The sequence below is a fragment of the Chrysemys picta genome, chromosome 2 (assembly GCF_011386835.1).
Source record: "Chrysemys picta bellii isolate R12L10 chromosome 2, ASM1138683v2, whole genome shotgun sequence".
Taxonomy (NCBI): domain Eukaryota; kingdom Metazoa; phylum Chordata; order Testudines; family Emydidae; genus Chrysemys; species Chrysemys picta.
In genome coordinates this window covers 176,043,840-176,069,137 of record NC_088792.1, presented here as the reverse complement: position 1 = coordinate 176,069,137, position 25,298 = coordinate 176,043,840, and the positions used below count along the sequence as shown (strand labels likewise).

At 43.4% G+C, this 25,298-nt stretch overlaps 1 protein-coding gene across 1 annotated transcript in view; it reads left to right on the top strand.

Annotated features, from left to right (window-relative positions):
• EEF1E1 (eukaryotic translation elongation factor 1 epsilon 1) overlaps positions 1-24,850 on the top strand; it is a 35,983-nt gene extending 11,133 nt beyond the window's left edge. Inside the window, exons 3-4 of the mRNA XM_005305956.4 lie at positions 10,442-10,537; positions 24,165-24,850. Coding sequence (XP_005306013.2) covers positions 10,442-10,537; positions 24,165-24,305 — 237 coding nt within the window. The 3' untranslated portion in view covers positions 24,306-24,850. The remainder of the gene's footprint in view (positions 1-10,441; positions 10,538-24,164) is intronic.
• Positions 24,851-25,298: the final 448 nt, after the last annotated feature.

Here is a 25,298-nt window from a genome sequence, read left to right as displayed (position 1 = left end):
TAATTTGGCAAAAAAAAAATCTCTTAATCTGCATTCTTCAGATGCATATTTCAAATTATCAGGCCCTTTTTTCAAAATATGACTATCACCTAGGGTGCAGGGCTTCATGGCTCCAATCTTACTGAATGTGCAAGAAGGTCTAAACAACAATTGAGGACCTTCTGTTTGAAGACTGTGAACTGCGTTTGTTGAAGGATTTGAGTACCACTATCCATCCTCATCATATACATAACAGCTCCAATGAGGAAGCAGACAAGAGCCCAAAGTTTCACCAGACCAGAGGCCTCAACTTATTACTACAATCCACAGAGAATGTTGGAACCCCGCCAAAGAAGAAACTGAAGTTCCAATGCAAGAGACAGTGAGCTGCCTTTTCCTTCTCCTGCTGTATGCCTTATGTTTTCCTCATGTCAGCAAGTTTGAGAACCTTTTAAGAGCAGAACAGAACAGTTTCAGGATTTCTCTCTCCTCCTCCTCTCTTGGCAACTACCTTTTAATTTTTGGAAGACTTGAATTAAGATCACTCAGACAAATTGGTCCTTGAAACTAAGGGTATTTTATCCAATTTCAGTCACTCCCTTCTCCACCCTCCTTCCCCATCCCTTTTTCAGGAATCCCTCTCATAAGATACTGTTAAAACAAGAAGTGGACTCTTTCTGAAGCTCGGAGTACTGGAAGAGGTACCCATATAATTCAGATGTAAGGGATACTATCCCATTACTTCATAATCCCAAAGAAGAAAGATAGCTGGTGTCCTATTCTAGACTAGAGATGTCTCAGGAGATAGGTCTATTGTTTCAGGTTCAGGATGGTAACTCTGGCCTCAGTTATCCTTCATTAGAGCTTCAGGATTGGTTCAAAACTCTCAACTTTCAGGACACATCAATTCATTGGCTCATACAGCTCTTCACCATGCTGGGGATCAAGATCAACAGGAAAAGAATCCACAATTTTACTGATCCAGATTATAAAATTCATAGGAACTATGTTAAGATCTTGCTGACCTCAAATCTATCGCTCACAGGAGAGGTACGAGACCATAATGAGTGTCCTTGATCATCAGCATGCTAACTTCAAGATGTCCGTAAGAGCATATTTTAGGTTCCTGTGTCACATGGTCTGTTGCACCTGTGTCACTTAGTATGCCAGACTTCACATGTGACCATGTAAGGGTGGTTCAAATCAGTATATCTATCAAGCAATCACCATGTGGGCATGAAAGTGAAGCTCCCAGGAGAAGTCCTCTCCTCCTTAGATTAATGGAAGGATCTGCTTCACGTGTGCAATAGAATACCTTTTGCTGCACCATTGTCTACCAAGACTCTCAACATAAATGTCCTGGAACTCAGAGCCATGTCAAGCGTGGCATTTCTACCCATGTTACAAGGATCCATGATCCAAATGATGACTGAAACAACACCTGAGCCATGTATGGTGTTAACTGGGAGAGAGGTATATGGACATCTCCGCTTTGCCAAGAAGCTGTAGTCTCTGGGATTGCTGTATTTGTCATATCGCACCAGTGGCTCTGCATCTTCTGAGCTTGCAAAATGCCCTCATTGATCAGTTCAGCAGACAGTTCTCAGACAACCATGAGTGGACTATAAAAGACTCAATCCTGTGGAACATATTTTGGAAGGGTATCTGTGTCCATAAATAGACTTACGTGCCACAGTGCAGAACAAGGAATGCCCTATATTCTGTTCTAGGGCATTCTGATGCCTTCCTCATCTCGTGGGTATGGGACTGATGTATGCCTACTGCCAATCCCCTTAATGCCATGGATCCAAAGGAAACTCAGACAAGCATCATCCTCAGTGATTGACCTAGATTGGCCCAGCTGTTCAGGTACACAGACTTGGTGAACCTGTCAGCTCAATGTCCTATCACACTACTTGTTCTCTCTGACATAGTTTCACAAAACTGAGGTCAGATCTCATGTCCAAATCCAGCATCTTTACATCTGACAGCCTGGATTCTGGCTTATTAACTACAACCAAAAGAACCTGTTTAGCTGAAGTCCAGAACATCTTGGTACGTAGTATAAGTTCTTCTAACTTTATGCAGCAAAATGGAAAAGGCTTTCTATTTGGATAGCATGGCATCAGCTGTCTTCCTTGGAAGCTTCTGTTTCCTCTATTCTGGACTATTTACAAGCTCTGAAACATCAGAACTTTCTGTTCTATACGGGTCCAACCCAGGGGTGAAAGTAAGGTGGTACGGCCTGGTACCAGCCCCTACCGCCTTACTTTAAGTACCCTGCTTAAAGCGCTGCCCCTTTCTCCCCCCCCCCCCCCCCCGAGGCTGCCAACGAGTGTGGGGGGCAAAAGGAGCAGCTGCTCCAGGACCGGCGATTTTAAAGGGCCTGGGGCTCCAGCTGTTGCTGCGGTAGCGGCAGCAGCGGCCGGAACCCCAGGCCCTTTAAATCGCCGCTGGAGCCCTGGGCTGCACGGGCCAGGCAGCCTGGAAGGGCTGGGTGGGAGACTCTGATACCCAGTCCCACCCCTTCTGCCAGAAGCGCCGGCCCCCGTACCTGTAAGTTTTCAATTTTACTTTCACCCCTGGTCCAATCATAATTGCACATCATCTTCTTATCCAGAGCCATACTGTGGCAAAATTCTTTACCAAAATCTCAGTAACATTTTAGAGACTCTGCGGCAATGAGTCCAGCTGCTTAAAGTTGAAAAACAAATCCTGTGACAATTGACATGTAGACTAAATACTTGGATGGATGTGTAATCAGTGTGCAGAATTAACACATTCATAGTGAGAAAAGGAACCATATGGCAACTACATTTCTGTCAAGGATAACCCTAAAAGAAGAGTTACGGGGAAGTACACAGGTTGGATAAAAATCAATTATTATTTTTTAATGGATTTTTAAAATTTTATTTAAACCTGTATTTAAAATTAAATTTGAAATTATGACAACCTATGTCAAGGCCTAACCTTTCTATCTGTTCAAATCATTTCAATTAAATAAAAAATAATAATAATACTAAACGATACATACTTGTTGCCAAGTTTTAAGGAAAATCAGATCCCTGAACTGGTGAAAATAACTGGCTAAGCACTGGGAACAGGGATTTACTGAAGTTCCACACTAGCTTTTGACATCAGTAGCCCTCTCTTGCAAATATAGAGAATAAACTGAAATGAAGAAAATATTCAGCTAGTTCAGCTGAATGACTAGTTCATTTAGAAACCAACTGGATGTTGAAAAAGCAGGAAAGCTTGTTTTTCTTTTCCAATTTATGAATAGAAACTAGGTGTGAAAGGATGAGATCTGTTAGTTCTAAAATCGTGAAGGACATGGTGACCAGAGACAGTCATTTCAAATCAACAACTACAGATAAAGTATTACTAATTCAATTTTGATCAGTTATTTTTCTTATGCATCCAGCACATTTAAGGCTGCTTAATTTAACTAATAAAATGCTGTTTATGTGCATTTTAATTGAATTTTAATTTCTATCAAAAGAGCTTGATACCCAACACAAGTAAAAAGTTAACCGTCTAGTACAGGGGTGGGCAAACTATGGCCCGCAGGCCACATCCTGCCAGCCCCCGAGCTCCTGGCCCTGGAGGCTCACCCTTGGCTGCTCCCCTGCTGTCCCCTCTCCCCCGCAGCCTCAGCTCGCTTGCTCCGCTGCCGGCACAATGCTCTGGGCGGCGGGGCTGTGAGCTCCTGGGGCAGTGCAGCTGCAGAGCCCGGCCTGACCCGGTGCTCTGTGCTGTGCGCCGGTGGCAGTGGCAGCGCAGCCCAGTTTGAGCCAGGCAGCGCAGCTGTAGCACCGCCAGCCACCGGTGCCCCAGGCAGCACGGTAAGGGCAGGGAGCAGAGGGGGTTGGATAGAGGGCAGGGGAGTTCAAGGTGGTGGTCGGAGGGGGGGGGAGAACAGAGGGTTGAATAGGGACAGGGGTCCCCGGGGAAGTCGGGAAGGAGGGGGGGTTGGATGGGGCAGCAGGGGGCAGTCAGGGGACAGGGAGAAGGGGTGGTTGGATGAGGCAGGGGTCCCGGGGAATGGGGCGTCAGGAATGAGAAAAGGGGTTGGATGGGGCGGCGGGGGTCCAGGGGCAGTTAGGGGACAGGGAATGGGGGTGTATGGATGGGGCAGGGGTCCCAGAGGGGCAGTCAGGGAACGGGGGGGGTTGGATGGGGGCTGGAGTCCGGGGGGGGGGGGGGAGGGGGTTACCAGCCAATGAGAATCAATCAGTTAACCTTGGCTTAAATCCTGTTTTTTTTCCTGCTTGCTGCTTTTAAATCATTTGATTTAAATCAGTCCACTCTGGGAGCTCATCTGTCATATTTTTTAGGTTATTGGTTTGACTAAGATCCCCAGGACCTGAGGAAGAGTTCAGTTCAGTGTCTCTGCCATTTAAGAATGCATAACTTTCTAGAAATTTCAACTTAGAAACTTTAGAATTAGTGTCCCCCTGCTGGCTATTGGGTAAGAGAGTAAGTGAACTCATCCATGGGAATCCTTATAGTAGCCCATGATGCGGGAAATGAACTAAACACTCCCAAAGTATTCAGAAAATAACAAATAATCTCAGCCTATATTGCAGCATTATAGAAGTAGCATAAGCTACTGCTTCATAATATAATCTTAAATATTATATTACCAAGTAGGAATCCTATCAAATGATAGCCAAAGCACAGGGGGAAAACTTAACCCTTATTCCTCTAAGACTAAAACACACTCATCCAATTCCAGTTGCTAAATTAACTCGTCATTTTTATTCCATCTGGTGTCCCATATTCTAGAATTTCTCAAAGTAGAACTCAGTGTCAATTTTTAGATTTTTATAAAAGAAGTGAAGTATTTTTGAAATGTTATGAATATTTGGATGTATAACATTAAGCAAACTTGCTCAGTAATGTAACTAAGGAGCAAACTTTTTTTATGATCTTATCTTACCATTCCTAACATGTAAGCAGTACTGTGTGTGCATAACTGTTTTTTGCACAAACTAGTGGCATCTGCCTTTTAGAAAGATTTCCAATGCCAAAAACAATGCAATCAGTATATAGTAACTTTTCTGAAGAAATTTTGTTCACTGAAGTACAAGTAAAAACAGTGTGATATTCTCATGGATGGTATTAGATATTTAGCTTTTAATTTGCACAATGAAGATTTTATAATTTTATGCAGGATGTGGAAAAATATTGGGGGGAGACTAGGACTGGGTCTCCGATATTCTGATTGAATTTAACATAGGTTTACAGTTATTTTGTTATGACGATAAAGCTGCATTTAGTAAGTGACACAACAAAAAAAGTTGGTTGGAGACTGATTATTAATATATTTTTATGCAAGGTGATAGGTAGCCTTTTAGTAAATAGATTTACAGATTAGCTCTGCAAGCTTTTTCCCTTAACACTGCATTAGCCTTCGCATTTTTGTGTAACTATACAATTTCTATAATATCTTTGTTGTCCCTCTTGATATTTAAAGTAATTTGAGAGCTAAATAATATGAACAAGGCAGCAAATAGTCTAAATTAAAAAAAAAGCTATATAGCTAGGAGCAAGTGACCTTATACAGTTTTAACTGTGTAGGGGTTAACATTTTCCCTGATTTACTGTATAAATAGAAATCAAAACAGAGAACATTCAGCAATTGCAAAAGTGCAGAAGACAGTCAAGAAGAGATTGATACAAATACACCTCTACCCCGATATAACGCTGTCCTCGGGAGCCAAAAAATCTTACCGTGTTATAGGTGAAACCGCGTTCTATCGAACTTGCTTTGATCCGCCGGAGTGCGCAGCCCCGCCCCCCGGGAGCATTGTTTTCCTGCATTATATCCGAATTTGTGTTATATCGGGGTAGAGGTGTAGTAAATTGGCATAATGGAGTCAAAATTTGCCAAATTCTTCAAATGTAATATCAAATGGCTTGTAAATTCTCACCATTTTAGTAGTTTTTGTGCTGTAGTATTTCCAAAAAAAATGGATTATGGAGATGCTCCATAGTTAATGCTGAAGCTAGTTTCTAATTATAAAGCTGATCAGTCCCATTTCCCTTGCCCCAAATTTCCTCAAAAAGAAGCCAGTCTGCCTGAAAAGGAATATTCCATATATCATGCCAGGATATATTTTTTAGAGAAACTTGGAAACACCAGAAAAGGCATTGTAAAATTGTGATTTTAAAAAGTCTTTGACTTTTTGAAAAAGTTGTTGTTTTGTTGGCCTTATAAAGGAGAAGAGCTTTCCTGGTTTTGGTGGGGTGGGTACCAGGGGTATTGACAAGATGTATAATAAGTAAGTGATTGGGTGAACATGCCGTCTAGCTTAGAATCGGAGTATGGGATCCTGAATTTTCTCCTTACAGTAGGTCTAGAGGGAGGTGGCACAGGAAGACTGGAAGAAACATATCGAGGAGAGGAAGAAGTGTACATGTCTTCACTCTCTCCCTGCCTCAACCTAGCAGAGGAACAAGATCAGAAAGCTCCCAGACTCAAGAGGAACTGCAAAACTGAGCATTTTACTATAGTATTTAGAAGAGAGACATAATAATTTAAAGACTGTTCAGTTTGTTCCTCCACCCCTGCCCCATCTCTTGTTTGCTATTTGGCTTTTCTTGTCTTGTTTAGTGGGGTGGGGAATTGGATACAGGGAAGGATAGGAGCCGTGGAGGGGAGCAGAATACTGGTGAGATATGGGAAGAATGCAGAGAACAGTATGGGATACAAGAGAGGCATGAAAGGAGTGAGGTGCAGGGGGCTGGGAGATATGGAAAAGGACAAAGAAAAGCAAGATTTTTTATGTGTATTAAGCTTCGGATACTTAGAATTCTCTAGATATAAAACTTTTTCACTGTGAATAAATTTCCCCATCCTCTCTTCACTATCCCCAAATCCCAACCAGGTATAACTCCCCCCCTCAGTACCCATTCTCACACCCCCTCATATGGTCTTGCTAAAATCTGTGGGAGAGGAGAAACACTTTTGTGAGCTTCAGAAAATATTGAGGCAGAGCTCTTTTTATGGATTCTGTGTATCAACTCCATTTAAAATGTTAACAATCATTAATAATCTGGGAGATTCCCAAACAAAAAAAACTGAGTTACATTTGAAAGTGTGTTTCAGTGGAGTCTAACATCCAAAAAACCTATGCTGTCTTTACAAAATTTTTGCACCTTTAAAATAAAAATTCCAAACTATAATCTTAAAAATATTCTTCTACTCCACCAATACATCACTTTGAGAATTTACAGAATTCTTAGATGATTGATTGTACTTTGGAGTTATATTTCTTTCACAGTCTTTGCGCATCTTACAAACAGCGGTATATTTCCATTACAGAACAAAGAAAGTTAAAATTGGATGGATGATGCAAGTGGAGTGAGTGATAAGGATTATATTCTGTGGGGGAACCAGCTGGATCCTTTAACTGTACATTTACAGACTGTCATTTGGAGTTTTTTAGGGTTTTATTATTTATTTTGGGGGTTAGCTGGGCTTACCCAGCTGAATCATTTTTCAACTTCAAGCCCTGATCTACACTACAAGTTTAGGTTGAATTTAGCAGCATTAGATCGATTTAACCCTGCACCTGTCCACACGACGAAGCCATTTTTGTCGACGTAAAGGGCTCTTAACATCGATTTCTGTGCTCCTCCCCAATGAGGGATTAGTGCTGAAATTGACCCTGCTGGGTCAACTTTGGGGTAGTGTGGATGCAATTTGACAGTATTGGCCTCCGGGAGCTATCCCAAAGTGCTCCATTGTGACCGCTCTGGACAGCACTCTCAACTCCAATGCACTGGCCAGATAGACAGGAAAAGCCCCGTGAACTTTTGAATGAACTCCAGCATGGATCGAACGGGAGATTCTGCATCTGATCGCTGTATGGAGAGACGAATCCGTGCTATCCGAACTCCGTTCCAAAAGATGAAATGCCGGAATATTTGAAAAAATCTCCAAGGGCATGAAGGACAGAGGTTATAACAGGGACCCACAGCAGTGCCACGTGAAACTTAAGGAGCTCAGGCAAGCTTACCAAACAACCAGAGAGGCAAACGGCCACTCTGGGTCAGAGCCCCAGACATGCGGCTTCTATGATGAGCTGCATGCCATTCTAGGGGGTGCCCCTACAACTACTCCACCCTTATGCTTCCCTCTTCCCCCACCCCTCCTGGGCTACTTTGGCAGTTATCCCCCCCATTTGTGTGACGAATTAATAAAGAATGCATGAATTTGAAACAACAATGACTTTATTGCCTCTGCAAGCAGAGATCAAAGTGGGGTGGTGAGGGCAGTTGGCTTACAAGGAAGTAGAGTGAACCAAGGGGGCTGGTTTTCATCAAGGAGAAACAAACAGAACTTTCACGCCGTAGCCTGGCCAGTCATGAAACTGGTTTTCAAAGCTTCTCTGATGCACAGCGTGCCCTGCTGTGCTCGTCTAACAGCCCTGGTGTCTGGCTGCACATAATCAGCAGCCAGGCAATTTGCCTCAACCTCCCACCCCGCCATAAACGTCTCCCCTTACTCTCACAGATATTGTGGAGCACACAGCAAGCAGTAATAACAATGGGAATATTGGTTTCGCTGAGGTCTAACTGAGTCAGTAAACTGCGCCAGCGCGCTTTTAAACATCCAAAGGCACATTCTACCACCATTATGCACTTGCTCAGCCTATAGTTGAACTGCTCCTTACTACTGTCCAGGCTTCATGAGCCATGGGAGCAAGGGGTAGGCTGGGGTAGGTGCGACCGTGCGGTGCTGCTGACTGGGAGAGCAGCCTGAGGCAGAAGCCTCCAGCTGGCATGATATTCCAGGCAGGACTGAATCTCCATTAGACGAAACTTAAAGAAGAGAATGACCTGGAGTCATAGAATCATAGAATATCAGAGTTGGAAGGGACCTCAAGAGGTCATCTAGTCCAACCCCCTGCTCAAAGCAGGACCAATTCCCAGCTAAATCATCCCAGCCAGGGCTTTGTCAAGCCGGGCCTTAAAAACCTCCAAGGAAGGAGACTCCACCACCTCCCTAGGTAACGCATTCCAGTGTTTCACCACCCTCCTAGTGAAATAGTTTTTCCTGATATCCAACCTGGACCTCCCCCACTGCAACTTGAGACCATTGCTCCTTATTCTGTCGTCTGCCACCACTGAGAACAGCCGAGCTCCATCCTCTTTGGAACCCCCCTTCAGGTAGTTGAAGGCTGCTATCAAATCCCCCCTCATTCTTCTCTTCTGGAGACTAAACAATCCCAGTTCCCTCAGCCTCTCCTCATAAGTCATGTGCTCCAGACCCCTAATCATTTTTGTTGCCCTCCGCTGGACTCTTTCCAATTTTTCCACATCCTTCTTGTAGTGTGGGGCCCAAAACTGGACACAGTATTCCAGATGAGGCCTCACCAATGTCGAATAAAGGGGAACGATCACGTCCCTCGATCTGCTGGCAATGCCCCTACTTATACAGCCCAAAATGCCGTTAGCCTTCTTGGCAACAAGAGCACACTGTTGACTCATATCCAGCTTCTCGTCCACTGTGACCCCTAGGTCCTTTTCTGCAGAACTGCTACCTAGCCATTCGGTCCCTAGTCTGTAGCAGTGCATGGGATTCTTCCGTCCTAAGTGCAGGACTCTGCACTTGTCCACGTTACCATTTTTGTCCAGGCGCCTCCGACCGACTTCACCAAGGACGGCCAGGAGCACCCATGTCTGCCTAGGCGCCCCGGACCAACCTAACCGAAGTTGGCCAGGAGCACTCACAGGATGACGACGACAGCTAGCAGTCATATTGCACCGCCTGCTGTCCGCAAGGCAAGGGGATGCTGCTGTGTAGCGCTGCAGTACCGTGTCTGCCAGCAGCACCCAGGAGACATATGGTGACACTGAGCTGAGTGGACTCCATGCTTGCCGTGGTATGTCGTCTGCACGGGTTACCCAGGAAAAAAGGCAAGAAACAATTGTTTGCCGTTGCTTTCACAGAGGGAGGGAGGCCTGACGACATGTACCCAGAACCACCCGCGACAATGTTTTTGCCCCATCAGGCATTGGGAGCTCAACCCAAAATTCCAATGGGCGGCTGAGACTACGGGAACTGTGGGATAGCTACCACAGTGCAACGCTCCGAAAGTCGACGCTAGCCTCAGTACTGTGGACGCACACCGCCGACTTAATGCGCTTAGTGGGGACACACACAATCGACTGTATCAAATCAATTTCTAAAAAATTGACTTCTATTAAATCAACCTAATTTCATAGTGTAGACATACCCCAACTCTTCCTAACAAAGTCTTTTCTGTTTGAGAATAATTAAGACTGTTTCAGCTATTGTGACTAGCTGACAATTTATTAACTGATCTAAATTGACCTAAGAGGCAATTTTTCAAGCATTCTAATTCTTAGGAGGATATATCGTCAGTTGCATTAATATTCTGTCCAGCTGCTATTGTATTGACTTTGTAATTCTTTTATTTTCTTTTAGGATCTTAACTTATACCTTGAAGACAAAGTCTACCTTGCCAGAAACAACTTTACTTTAGCAGATATTTTAATGTACTATGGGCTACATCACATCATAGTAAGTAATATTTAATTACTTTTCTGTTATAACAATCATAATCATTAATGCATGTGAGTAATAAACATTTCTTGCTTTAGAAGAGGGCTAGCTAAGTAGAAATACTACTTTTTCCATTTTGTAATTAACATTAATAAAAGGGCAGAGTTTTGTGCAAGTGTTTGAGATTAATTTGCCTTTAAATGTGGCTCCCTATTTAAAGTACTATTTAGCTGTGGAACAAGCAAAGGGAATATCATATCTGTAGTGTTTGGATAAATAGATTTAAAACTGTCCTTTATATAATGCGATACAAGAACACTACATGTGCCTTTTATTTCCTGACTATCCTAACTTGGTGGCAAAAGTTTGTATCATTACCATTCACAGAATTGGAGGAGGAAACAAATAGATAAAACTGGAAGAACTAAGTGACAAAAAATTAAGGCAAAACCTTGATCTTGATAACATGGGTGAAATGATACCTGGTCCGAGAAGATGCAGGTGAAGATAAGCTAAATGCTAGAAGGATGTACAAACGTGGTGACAAGATTTTGAAAAAAGAGTGCTCAGGCTTCAGGATTTGATGTTAAGACTTGATCATACATGATGATAAAAAGAACAGTGAATTTAGGATGGTAGTGACAGGAAGGAAGGAGTAATATCATGGAGGTAAATCAGTGTCTGAGGTGGTGGTTTTTGATACTTCCTATGCTATAAAGAATTAATGTGTTCTTACTTCCTGGGGAAAAATCTGGATGGGATTAGTCAAAGGTCTAAAGTAGAAAGTACAGATAATTATTTTTCAGAAAAAACACTATGAGGAAAAGGGATAGTGCAACAAGATAGATTAGCCAGTAACATTATAAAATGTGCTGCTTTTAGAAAAATAATCTTGTCCCCGATTCAGAGTAAATTTAATTGCATTCTGTAGAAATGTCCAGGAATGAAAATAAAAGAAAGGATTAAGGAAGCAAATGAAAGGGGTTCTATCTTGGATGATTTTATTAAAATGTAAGAGTAGATAATCAGTTGACTTGGAATTAATTGTGTGAAAAAAAGTGATCTCATAGAATATTAGTAGTCTAGTGTATGATTATGTTGTTAAGATTGGTTACCTTTTATGTATCATATGAAGGATTTATATACTGCCTATAAAAGTAATAGAGGATGTAAGAATACAAGTGAGATAGTACAGTTAAAAATTATTTGAAGAAAATCAAGCATGTTTAAATTCAGAGTTTGCTCCAGAGTTGACCATCTAATCAAGAGAAAAAGATACACGTTATTGCTTAGGAAAATAGAACAGGTGGTAAAAACAAATGAGTTGGTTCTCCTGGACTGTGACTTCAACCATCCATATATTGGTTGGGAAAAGTATGTAGAATAATATTGATGTCTAAAAATGTTTTTAAATTTCTTGGAAGATATTTCCTGTCTCAAAAAGTAGAAAATGCAAATAGTGGGGTAGTTATCCGAAACCTGATACAAATAGGGAGGAAATCTAGGTGCAACAAAGAACAAATTGTTTTGAATATTGTAGCCTTCTGGATATAGCCAGGTGTCAGTACTTAAATTTAAAATGACAGATGACTTTAAAACTTTGTGGGAGAAGGTGTTTGTTTTTTGAGGTGGGGGAGTACTTGTGATGACATTGCCCTACTCAAACTTCAGGGAGGGAGGTGCTGGGCTTCTTAATGCAGTACCGCTCCTGGGACCCTATCTTGTGGGCCACCTTTTGGGATCTGTATTGGCTAGTAGGCCATGAGAAATTTTGAAGATTTTCTTTCTTCCCATTTCCAGCCCCTTCTGCCTGTTGGAAAAGGAGCTGATCTGCATGCCCTTCCTCCTCTCCCCCCAAAGAGAGAACAGTTCCCAGCTCTTTCCCTTTAATCTTGGCTGCAGAAATAAGGATGGGAGGAGGACAAAGGAGTTGCCCTTCTTCTCCCTCCCTCCACCCAGAAATTTGTTAAAAGAATCTGATTACACTGTACTGCCTCAGATTACATACTACCAGTAAACACTTGATCTCCCACTGTCAGTGGTAGGTTAGTACAAAGATCAAGGGCAGAGTATGACTATTGTGAAGAAATCAAACTTTTTAATAAATAAGGAAATCTAAAAAGACTTTGTTGCATTCAGCCTCATTCATTGATAAAATTTGCTTGTTTTTAGCACTTCTGATACTTTTACTCTCTTTTTGCTCTTGCTTCATATTCTCCCTTCCTCTTCCCTTTCCCTGTGCCTTTGTTCATTTTCCCTTTTTTTCTTCACTTTGCAATTCCCCGTGGGCAATAACTTCCAATTCCTTCCATCTCCCTATTTGCTAACACAGTCAGTAATTAAACAGTTTAATATTAGTGTTCCAACTATTGTAGAGTTAACACTTACAATGAGGTGAATGAAGAAAGTGGTGTTTGCATCTGCCATTTTCAGGCTGTTAGCAAACTAGTGAAAACTATACATCATCTTTTCACTTTCATTTAACATGTTAACAATTATCTTTGCAACCAGGAAGTTTAGAAACTGAGATATAAATAAAATCTTGGGTTCTGCAGAATCTGAGTTTATAAAATAGGCCACATTGTGTAGTTATGTGAAGAGTTTGATATCCCCACACTATATGAGCCAAGAAGTCTCTTCCAATCCTACGTACGACTACGTTTTTGACATGGGAGTCATGAGTTCATGTTTAGACATTTTTTGAGTACATTTTGTGGGGGGAGATAAATTTGGTGAAAAATGGAGTAGAGCTGACAAGTTAAATCATGGGTTCCAGAGAAAACAGAAGGTTAGCAGTACTGCTAGGGGACAAAAAGGACAGTCTTTCAGTAAGGACAGAGCTTTCAGTAAGAACTTTAATTCCTCCATGGGTTATTAGTTTAGTTTTACTAAAATTGTCTCTGATATGGAAACAACCTTTATATCTGTACACTATAAGTTGGAACTGGGGTGCTTATGCTGTATGAGGACATTTGGGGACTAATCAGTAAAATGTCTGATTAGTTCTATTTAACATCCCAGTGTTGCCTGAGATAAAGATATAGACTTAAGATTACTCTCCAGTTCGTAAACTGCATTAATCAGCCATAACGATAAGAAAATATATCACACAGTAAACTACCTCTGAACTTAGCATAGAATTTTCTGTCTAACCAAAAATAAAACTATAAAAGTTTCAATCAGAGTATCAGGTTCATATCAAATAAACAAGTTCAGATCAAATAAATTACTCTAATATGAATTCTATCTAATAAACTGCGAAGATGGCCTTCTGCTCACATGCAGGTCCCCAACTTAAGACTGGCTGAAAAACTTAGTATGAGAACGAAAAATCAGTTCCCAATTCAAGTTCATTAATATTTGAACTACTTATCCAGCATTTATTGTTCATATTCCAGTAAATGTTTTGGTTAATGTCCCCATTAATAAACTTCCATCTTGTCTTAATACTGAGCTGAAATTATATGCTAATACTCCTTAACATCTATTTACACAAAATGGGGAAATAAATGTTATTTGGGGGTACAAAACAACATTAATGATTCTTAGGATGTTTTACTGATCACCATGACTTTTGCTCATGATGACTTTGTGACTTTTAATTAAAATTAAAAAAGAGATAAAACAGCCATAACAAATAGTTACCATTTTTCCTTTACTTCTGTATTCTGTTATAACAAATACAATTTAAAGTTAGGGGCCGGAGCCTATAAATCCTTACTATTGCATGTAGTGGCTCTCTATGAAGCATAGTCTTGCTGACTTTGCTGCAGGATCTGACTTGAAGTTGATATCGCATTTTTTTATTCAAAGTATTGCTAAATTTGTCAGGTGTCTTATCAAGCCATCCCAGTGAGATACTGTCAAGTTATTATTACCGTTTCCCTCCCTCCCTTCCATTCCCTCCATGTTTTTTCTAAGCACTTTTAAATTTGTACAAGTGTTTGAGCTCTCATGATATCCTTATTCTCATGCTAAAGTGTTTGGTACATAAACAACTCTGTGGGCAAGAGTCTCACAGAGTTTAGAGGGTGAGAATTTGTCTGTAACCACAGTGCCATTGAAGTGTTATACTCTTTGAAGAATGTAATTTATAGTCCTTTTAGAAACTCAGAAAATCTAGGCTTATTGTATAATGACTACTTTGGTGAGCCTTCATCAGCTCTGCATAGAAATATCAAGGGTTTTCCTCCTTTAAAAAAATCCTTAAATTGAGTGGCTGTTTGTTTGCTATTAAAATTGCTTTAATAGCAGATAATTATTTTAATAGCAGAACAGCAGCTTTTCTTAACTTGGGGGAATTATCTAATTTAATGAGGAAGAACAGAAAATATCCATCTATAACAAAATGTTGTAAAAATGCCACAGAGATGATCTCTAAACAATTAACCTAAGAGTTATAATCTGAGTAAAAACTAGAGCATGCCACAAAGTGCTTTTTAATATACTGCACCAGCAGAGTACATTATGTAAATAAGGTAAAATATCTTGCCCATTTTTTTCCAAGAGTACAAAAGGGGTTTCATTTTCAGAATAGATATTTTTGCCCTCTGTTTTTTCACTCTGCTAAAAGCCCCTAGTAGAATTAATCCTCCTGCTTTTTCACTTTTGTAAATCAAAAATAATTATTGAAGTCTTGGAGTTACTAGCGTGAGAGAATCTTGGGCCCATTGTCTGCTAAATTTCAGTGGAATTCCATATTTTAGGGCCCAGTGTCTTCCCCATTAAAAGTAGGTTTTTACCAGAAAAGGACACATTTAACTGCAGTGCTGCTACTAAAATACCATAGTTTGCTCCAGAATGTTCCAGTACGTTTTATATTTCAAATACTGAATTTTGTAAGGCCTCAGGGTGTATACACCTTGCTCTTGCCATACTCTTCATTGCTTTGTAAATTGTGCTGCTGCTTTATATTGGGTACCAGTGTCAAACTACACTGAATATTTAGGACAATTACATGTGATCAGAGGTGTCTTTTCTATGCATGTCAGAGTGCCCAATATATGGGGAACTTCAGGCAGTTTTACAGGGAATTTTAATTAAAAGACCATTCTATGCTGCTTTTAATAGTTTTCACTTTTTGGTTTGTCAGGTCTCTAAAAAGCTGAAATTTTTCTCTTACCAATTTTGTTCTTTTCTACATGGATAATGCTGATTTTAATTGTGTTTCTAGTGCAGCAGAAAAAATGGGTTCTCATTTAAGTGTTTGTGTACTTCTATCAGTGATGTCAGTTGCAGTATGCAGAGCTGATCTCACCTTTCTGCACCAGTAGGAGGCAAGCTTGCTAATTAAGTTTCAACAAAATTGGAATGGACCAGAAAAGGGGATTAGAGTTTGAATTGTTGAATTTTTTGCAGAAATATAGTGGAAATAGTATGTTTGCATTCTGGCAAGTGAGTTCCTTATCTAGGGATGTGTGGTGTCTGCTGTAAGTGATGCTGCAAAATCTACTTTTTTCCAAGCTGCTGAAAGGACTATTGGGCTCAGAGATGTGCTTGGCTTAGTTCAGAGTTACAATAATTCAGCAAAGGCAGTTCTGGAAAATCAATATTCTGAAGAGGAAATGTTCTCTTTTCTACTCTTCTTCCCTACTTCTGTCCCACCCCATTCAATCTCTGGTATTTTTACTATCCCTATGCCCTCGTATCTTTACATCTCTCACTCTAGTTCTGTGCAGTACAGCTCTACGATAGAGTACTATGGGGGAAACATGCCTGTTACAGCCAACACTTGCAGTCCCAAAAGTTGACTGTTACAAGATGAAGCTCAGCTTGAGACTCTAGCTACTGAAACTATTCAGAATTATCCCTTCTTTTTCCCACTTTGCTCCTATTATCCAGCAAGTTGGAGCTGACATATCTTCTATGTGGCTTCTAGCTCCAAACTAAACTTGGAACAGTCAGTCTTCACATGCTGTGAAGGCATATCTTCAGATACAGTAATATCCCACTGGAACATTCCTCTAGCACAATACTCACATATGCTCTGGCCAGCATGGATTGATTTAAATCATCAACTTTAATCATGTTTTGCATTTGTATTTATCTTCTTGAAAGAGGTTGATTTTTTTTTTTAATTGATTGGTAACCATTAAAACATGTTGATTTGCAATTAAAGTATAGCCTTTATACTAAAATTGGCTCTTTGTTTGCTAACCAGGAGGATATACTAACTCAATAAACATTTGTTAGCAGTTATATAGCTTAATCTACATTTATTCAGATACTTAATTTTCAATTTTCTGTTATGTTAGAAAATGGTGAATGAATCATTCTTTATTTACTAGATGACTCATTTGTTACTTTTGATTTGTGTAAAGCTCTTTTTGGATGGAAATTCAATTGAAAGTGCACAAAAATTAAAAGGTTTTTGTGTTTAAATAAACTACCTTAAATTTTCTGGACACATAAGGTGAAAAAACTTTTATCACAATATGTTGTGGATTTAAAACTCATTAAACAAAGGATTATGTGTAGTTAGTGAATTGAACTGATTATTCTGGTCACTATATTTTTAAAGATTTTTAGAATGAATGTCACTTTCACACACCTAATTTTTATTCATAGATTGGAAGAAGAAAACAGGCTTCTATCTGTACGTGTACATATAGTCTGATATGGCAGGTTCAACTGAAGATCTTCTTTGGTCCCTTCATAGTAGATTGCTGTCTACCTTTCTGGGCTTAATTAATTTTTGAGTGCCTCACTACTAGGTCAGTTAATACGGAAGGATGTGGAGAGGGAACAGAGCATTTGTAAAGCATGCTGGAAATTAAGCTGGCAATGGAGGATCTAGGAAGGGTAATAAAAAAATATATTAGTAATGGGACGATTGTAGAGAAATCCTAATCCTACTGAAAGGAGAATAGACAGTGAAGAACCAGCAGTACAGTTAGAATTTCAGTGCTTCTCCCGTGCCTTTGACTTCAAAGAAAATGTAATGGTAATTAGATTTCATTGAGAATCTTGGGCTAATTTCTTGACTGCAACCAAGAATTATGCAATGTAAACAAATGCAAAAGTGGAGTAAAGCTCACCTCTGTAGTCCTCATCCTGGATTGGCTGTGTGTCTACTCCAATCTTCAGACATACATTGAGTCAGCTTTTAAAGCTGTTCATTTTTAAGATGGTTACTGATGGGCTGGTTGCAAATAAATCCTGTTCGCAACTACTACACGAGCACCAAGGAGGGAGGATATAAAGTCAGCATAATGGCCCTGGAAGCTCCTTCTAGCTTCTTCTTCCCATGGCCAGTTAATTTACGTTCACAACTAGATTATTCCAATAACCCTAAGGTCTTTACTTGAAAACTCTTTTAAAATGTTGAACATATGTGGTGACCTGGCTATCCTAATTGTAAGGCGAGGCAGAGGCGCAAACCAGGACAAAAGGGATAATTTTAATTCTTTAGAACTTTATAAGGGAAACACCAAAAATTATACCAGGAGCATAAATAATATATAACATTACCAATGACTTGCTACTTATAATAATAAACTATAGGTTACCAACTCATTAACCTTTGTGAGCTTGTACACACTGTGAAGTTAGTACCAAATGCATTGTTGTTAACAAGAACGAGAGAACAATATACTGTGTCACTTTAGAGGAGAATCAACTTTTCCTTTCCTTGGTGGGAAGTCCAGCTCCACTCTTACAGTCCTGTTCCTTGCGTCTCTTTGACTTGAAGTGTTCCTTAGATTTGATGTTCCTGTGGCTGTACGCGTTTTCATTGAGTTTATCCACAAGCAGGTCCTAGTGCCCCTCACTTGTCCATTAGGCACCTTTGAACTGTATTCCTTCAATAGATGTTCAAACAGTCATTCTCTCTGTTCATACACTTTAGATCTTTTGTGGGTGGGCTTCTTGTTTACCATTTTCAGGATCTGTTTTAATCAAACACAGCTTTTTGACCACCTGCCCTCCTCCCCCTCCCCCCCCCCCCCCAAATTATATTTCCTTTCAGGTTTTTTTCCCACGTGATAAAATCTACAGATGTACCAGAGAGAGAGAATTTCCTTCTACTTCCCCTCTCTACCAGTGTCTGCCTGCTCACATACCCAGGTCTTCTCCCCCCCCCCCCCCCCCCCTCCGGGTTCTGACACGAAAACTTTCCTATTTTCCTTCTCACTTCCCAATCCCTTACTTTTATTCTCCTGTTCTTCTTTCCTTTTATCACATCGCCTCCCCTCCTACCCAGGCTTCAGTTCATCCGCTAGCTCATATCTCCGTTGTTCTTCTCCAATAGCTTTTTCCCAGTTCCCTGTCAGTAGAGCCCTGCGCGGATGCAAATCGGTATTCACTGAACTGAAGGGCTCTCCTGGGAACCGCAGCGGCGAAAGGGGCAGAATGTGAGGTCGCCACTTCCAGGAGCCCGCACTAGCAGTTCCTGCCGTGTGACTGTACTGCCCCATCCCTTCCACGCAGCCGTCTGCATGACTGTGTCTCCTGTCTGGGGTCTGTACAGCCGCATCAGAGGATGGGGCTGGGGTGGTACAGCCTCATAGGAGGAGCTGCCGGCATGGGGTGCTGGTTCCTGGGAGTGGCAGTCCATGTTCTGCTCCTTTCACCACTGCGGTTCCCGAGAGAGCCCTGCGGTTCAGCGGATACTGTGACGAACTGGGACTGTTCTTACTGTGGTGTGTGAATGCTGACAGGGGAGTGTGGCTAGGATAGTCTGCATTGGGGGATGGTAGACTGCCCGGGGGAGAATACCTGAGCGTGTAACATGAGAACCCAGGAAGGGGTTGGAGGCCAGGTGACACCTTAGCCCGGGAAACTGAACAAAGGCTGTGGGAGGGGTCGCTGAAGGCAGAGTCTTGGAAGCTGGGTGGTGAGATGGCTGGGAGGCAGAGATGGCTCTGACCCCCCCTGGGAAGCCCTGGGACCCCAAGCTGGACCTAACTGAGGGGGGCCCTGTTGTCTGTGCCTGCAAGACCTGTCTTGGACTGTATTCCTGTCATCCAAATAAACCTTCTGCTTTACTGGCTGGCTGAGAGTCATGGTGAATCGCAGGAAGCCGGGGGTGCAGGGCCCTGAGTTCCCCAATACTCCGTGACAACTGGTGGCAGCGGCGGGATCTACTGCACCCCGTGGACGGCGCTTCCTGCAGTAAGTGACTGGGGAGCAGTAAAACGAAGGGGGATTGACGGGGACCAGGCGTGCTGAAGAGTGAGAGAGAGACGGTTATTACCCCTGGGAGTGTGTGACCAGCGAGAAGGACTTTTGCAGTAACAGGGTCCCCCGGGAGATCGCAGCGAGCGGTCCCAGGGGTGGAGGAGTCTGCAGCTCGACCCTGGCAGAGAGGTGGTGACCTCGAGAAGGGCTGGCACACTAGGGGTCTCCCTGGGAACTGTGGGGAGCTGTGAGCACACAGGCCGGTGAGTGGCCAGCAGGAAGATGTATGCCAAGCGGCTTAAGAGCGACCTGGTGGAGCTATGCAAGCAGAGGGGACTGCGCAGTGGGAGGCTCACCAAAGAACAGCTCATTGCCCGGCTGGAGGCGGAAGATCGCGCGAATGAACGGATCCCTGTGTCTCAGGGAAGCAGCCTGGCAAATGCAGCGCAGGCCCCAGTGTCTGTCCCAGCTGGGAGTGGTCAGCCAGTTGCTGAGGGCTTCCCGAGACCCCTCCTTCCTATGCTTAGGGGAAGGGTGGGGAGGAGCCCAGCAAATACCGAGGGTGCCGTGACCCCCCCGGCCAGCAGGGGATCCTCCCGGCGAAGCTCGCCGGCCAGCAGAGGATCCTCCCAGCGACGTTCGGCATCCGTGGAGCAGAATTGGCTGGAATGGGAGAAAGAGCTAAAACTGAGAGAGCTGGAGGATCGTGAACAACAGAGACAGCATGAAGAGAGACAGCATCAGCATGAACGGGAGGAGAAAGAGAAACGGAGACAGCATGAAGAGAGACAGAGACAGCATGAACGGGAGGAGAATGAGAGACAGCGTCAGCATGAACTGGAACTGGCGAGACTGAGGGGCAGCGAACCCCCGGCTGCGGTGAGTGAGGGGGGACCCAGGACTGCACGGAGCTTTGATAAGTGCATCCTGGCCCCACGCAAGGAGGGGGAGGACATGGATGACTTCCTGGAGGCCTTTGAGACGGCCTGCGAGCTGCACCGGGTTGATCCCGCGGACAGACTCCGGGTCCTTACCCCCTTACTGGACCCCAAAGCCGTGGCATTGTACCGCCAACTGGAAGAGGCAGAGAAAGGGGACTACGAACTATTCAAAAAGGCCCTGCTACGTGAGTTTGGGCTGACTCCTGAGATGTACCGGGAAAGGTTCCGGAGTCAGGATAAAACCCCTGAGATCTCATATCTGCAACTAGCCGTCCACATGGAAGGATACGCCAGCAAGTGGGCTGATGGGGCCCAGACGAAGGAGGACCTGATCAAACTGCTGGTACTGGAGCAACTGTATGAGCGGTGCCCATCCGACCTGAGGCTGTGGTTGGTGGACAGAAAGCCAGAGAACCCGCGACATGCAGGCCGGCTGGCCGATGAGTTTGTAAAGAGCCGGTCAGGAGATAAAAGGGAGGAGTCCCAAAGGAACAGTCCCACCACAACGCAGAGAGAGAGTCACCATGGGACCTCCCCGTGGGAAAATACAGAAAAACCCCATCAGAGGGGAACATCCGGCGTCAGGACCATCCGACCCACTCAAGGGGACCCATGGGACATGGGCTGCTACCACTGTGGCCAAAAAGGCCACATACGGGCCCAGTGCCCCAGGCTCAGGGACAGGCTGAGCAGAGCGAACCCACAGAGGGTTGACTGGGTAGAGACCCAGCCCGGCGAGAGGCAGCATTCCCAGGGAAGGGGGGCTGGCAGAGTACCACCTGCTAAGGAGGGAGGAGAGCTCCAGGCCAGCTCTTCTAGGGGGCTGGATGCTCCAGACTCAGGGTTTTTGGTTTATACGGTCGGCGCGGGGCTGTCCCTCCGGAGAGAGTATCTTGTTCCCCTGGAGGTGGATGGGAGGAAGGTCAATGGATACTGGGATACGGGCGCAGAGGTGACGCTGGCCCGGCCCGAGGTGGTGGCCCCAGATCAGGTGGTGCCCAACACCTACCTGACCCTGACGGGGGTGGGCGGAACACCAGTCAAAGTGCCCGTGGCAAGGGTACACCTGAAGTGGGGGGCCAAGGAGGGCCCCAAGGATGTGGGGGTACACCCGTATTTGCCCACTGAGGTATTGATGGGAAGGGACCTGGAGAACTGGCCAAGCAACCCCCAAAGGGCACTGGTTGTGACCCGCAGTCAGAGCCGGCGAGGGGCACTGCGCCCTGGCCTTGGGGGGGGGTGCCTTGCCTGAGGCGCAGGACCCTAACCTGGTGGGGAGGGAACGCCCAGGGACACGGCTCAGGGAGGCTGCAGCTTCAGACCCAGCGGGCGAGAAAGAGCAGGTGGCCATCCCTGTCCCAGCTGCTGAGTTCCAGGCCGAGTTGCAGAGAGATCCCTCCTTGCGGAAGATAAGGGACCTGGCCGACCTCGATGCGGTACAGACCATGGGACGAGGTGGCCGGAAAAGGTTCCTGTGGGAGAAGGGGTTCCTGTACCGAGAATGGGCTCCCCCAGGGAAAATGGAGTCAGGGGGGATCAGGAGGCAGCTGGTGGTACCCCAGAAGTATCGCCGCCGGCTGCTGTGCCGGGCCCATGACACCCCCCTCTGAGGGCACCAGGGAACCTGGCGTACCCAGCAGAGGCTGCTACGGAGCTTTTACTGGCCTGGGGTCTTTGTTACTGTCCGACAGTACTGCGGATCCTGTGACCCCTGTCAGAGGGGGAGGAAGGCCTGGGACAAGGGGAAAACAGCTTTAGGACCCTTGCCCAGCATAAAGGATCCTTTCCGGAGGGTGGCCAAGGTTAAAAGGGCGGCTCTGAACCAAGAGAGCCAAAAGCACAGACCTCCAGACTGGAGCGCTGGGAGAAGACCACAGCCCAGTTGGAACCCCAGAGGTATGGGGGTGGGAAAAGGGCACAGGCCGCATAAACCTTCCCACATGCAAACTGCGAGTGCCATCAAGCACCCCTGACCTAAGGGGGGGCGTGAAACTGGAGGGGCCTGGTGTAATTCTCACCAAGGAATGGGAGGGATGCGGGGGCATCCATGGGAACGGGCGTAGGTTCGAACTTCCCCGGGTCACTGGCTAAAGTGACCCTGCTCAGTTCGGTCTCGAAGGGGGGAGATGTGACGAACTGGGACTGTTCTTACTATGGTGTGTGAATGCTGACAGGGGAGTGTGGCTAGGATAGTCTGCATTGGGGGATGGTAGACTGCCCGGGGGAGAATACCTGAGCGTGTAACATGAGAACCCAGGAAGGGGTTGGAGGCCAGGTGACACCTTAGCCCGGGAAACTGAACAAAGGCTGTGGGAGGGGTCGCTGAAGGCAGAGTCTTGGAAGCTGGGTGGTGAGATGGCTGGGAGGCAGAGATGGCTCTGACCCCCCCAAAGGGGGGTGGGCTGGGAAGCCCTGGGACCCCAAGCTGGACCTAACTGAGGGGGGCCCCTGTTGTCTGTGCCTGCAAGACCTGTCTTGGACTGTATTCCTGTCATCCAAATAAACCTTCTGCTTTACTGGCTGGCTGAGAGTCATGGTGAATCGCAGGAAGCCGGGGGTGCAGGGCCCTGAGTTCCCCAATACTCCGTGACAGATACCAATTTCTATCCACAGATATAAATTTGTATCTGCGCAGGGCTCTATCTGTTACGTGGATTCTGAGCCCCCTCTTACTGGCCAGCTCTCTCCCCAGGACATGGTTCTGTGCTGCTTCATCACAACTGCACTAGGAGCTAGTGCCAGGATGCAGATTACTACACATATGCACCTCTAACTATGGCAGACAACCCTACTAATTCATGGTTATATTTCTAATGTGGACAGATCCTCAGTCTATAGCTTTTGGTTGTGACTATTTGAATGATGCCACTTGTGTCCTAGAAACTAGTAATCTGAGTACATCTAAAGAAAATAAGTTACTGTTGCATGTGACAGTTGCATTTACGGACTTTTCTAGAGTTGTTGAACCACACCCAGCAACTATTGCTGACACTCTTAGATCAAACGGTAAAAAAATTAGAAGCATATCTTTAATTCATTTGTCTTGAATATGCTTGAAAACAGTCCATCCGTCTGTTCAGTACTGCTTTTTAAAAACGTAAACTAAGCATTTGGCCTGAAATGCAAGACTGCAGTTCAACAGACAGCTTCCTAGACTAGAGCTCAGCAGAGAGGATTACTTGTATGTCTTTCAGAACTTTTCCTAAGGATACTATATAGTAATCCCTTGTTAAACATGCTAAATTCCAGCCTTTCTTCACTTTACTGGAAGTACTCGAACAAGAACCAGGCCTGTATGCTTTGTAATCTCTGCTTTAAACCCATACAATTGAGCCTCCAGTTCTGTTTTATGTTGAATTATGCAAATTATGGTTGAAAATCTTCAGACTTCCATAAAGCTAACATATGGTTTTAAAATTCCACAATCAAAAAATATAAAATCAATGTACTGCACTGCTAGACGGTCAATTTTTCATCCTATCTAAGAACTGACTTTATAAAACTACTTTTTATTCCTGTAACTTATCATATGTTTTTGCGTTAATAGGGATATGATTATTTAACATCTTGTATTTCTTCTTCTTTAGGCTGAGCTTACAGTGCAAGAGAAGGAGAAATACCTCAATGTGTCTCGCTGGTTTAATCACATTCAATATTATCCGGGTATCCGGCAACATCTGTCTAATATCATCTTCATGAAGAACAGACTCTACATTAATGCCCATTAAAGGTCTTCTGTGCCATATTGGAAGGATGATTGGGAACTGAAAAAATGAGAACTGTTGTTCGGATTTCAAAACCACTAACTTGTAAGCATAGATGTATAACCTTCCTTATGTGAACCAGAACAGCTGATGCCTAAAGTAATAAAATTGCGTTGAATAACTATCATTTAAGATTTGAACTTCATAAAACAATGGTATAGTTTCTGTTAAAATGCAACAGTAGTGAAAAATGGGAATCAAGAATCAAGTTTTAACCTTTTTAAATTTTTTTTAGTGAACTATTCTTTTACCCATGTAATAGCTGAATCTTTAATATAAGACAAATGAACAACTTGTCCTTCAATATTCACTCCATTTTGCTATTTATTGACCTACTACATACTTAGCACTTCTTTGTTTTCATTTTATTTTCCATGGATTTTACACCAGTTTTGTAAATATTATGGTAAGAGCTATATTGTGTGCCAAGGACATGAAAAAGGGAACAGATAAATGTATCAGTTGCAAACAATATTTATGTGATCTAATAAATTTATTTAAAAAGTCTAGTCTTAATTTGGTTGTGATACTTTTATTTCTTAAAATATTGTTTGGTACAAAATTAAAAGTTAAAATATCTGAACTCAAATACAGACGCTCCCCACGCAAATTCGCACTTATGGAAAAAGTTCCATAAGCCAGAAATAGGATTTTCGAGTTGTGGAAATTTTTGCATAACATACAAGTATACGTTTCCTACTTATGCAAAATCCGAGTTACGTAAGGCTTTCCGGAACGAAACAATTGCGTAAATCGGGGGGTGTCGAAGCTTTTTTAAAAATCACTTGCATTGGTTGTTGTGACTTGGCCTACAAAAGAATTTAGATTCTGACCAGGTAGAAGCAATAGCTAATTTTTGGTTTGCATGTTAAGTTTGACATTATTTCCCAAAAATGAATCCTGAAATTTTTCCTTTGAAAAAGTTACAGAAGTGTAAAATCTGCCTAAGCAACACTA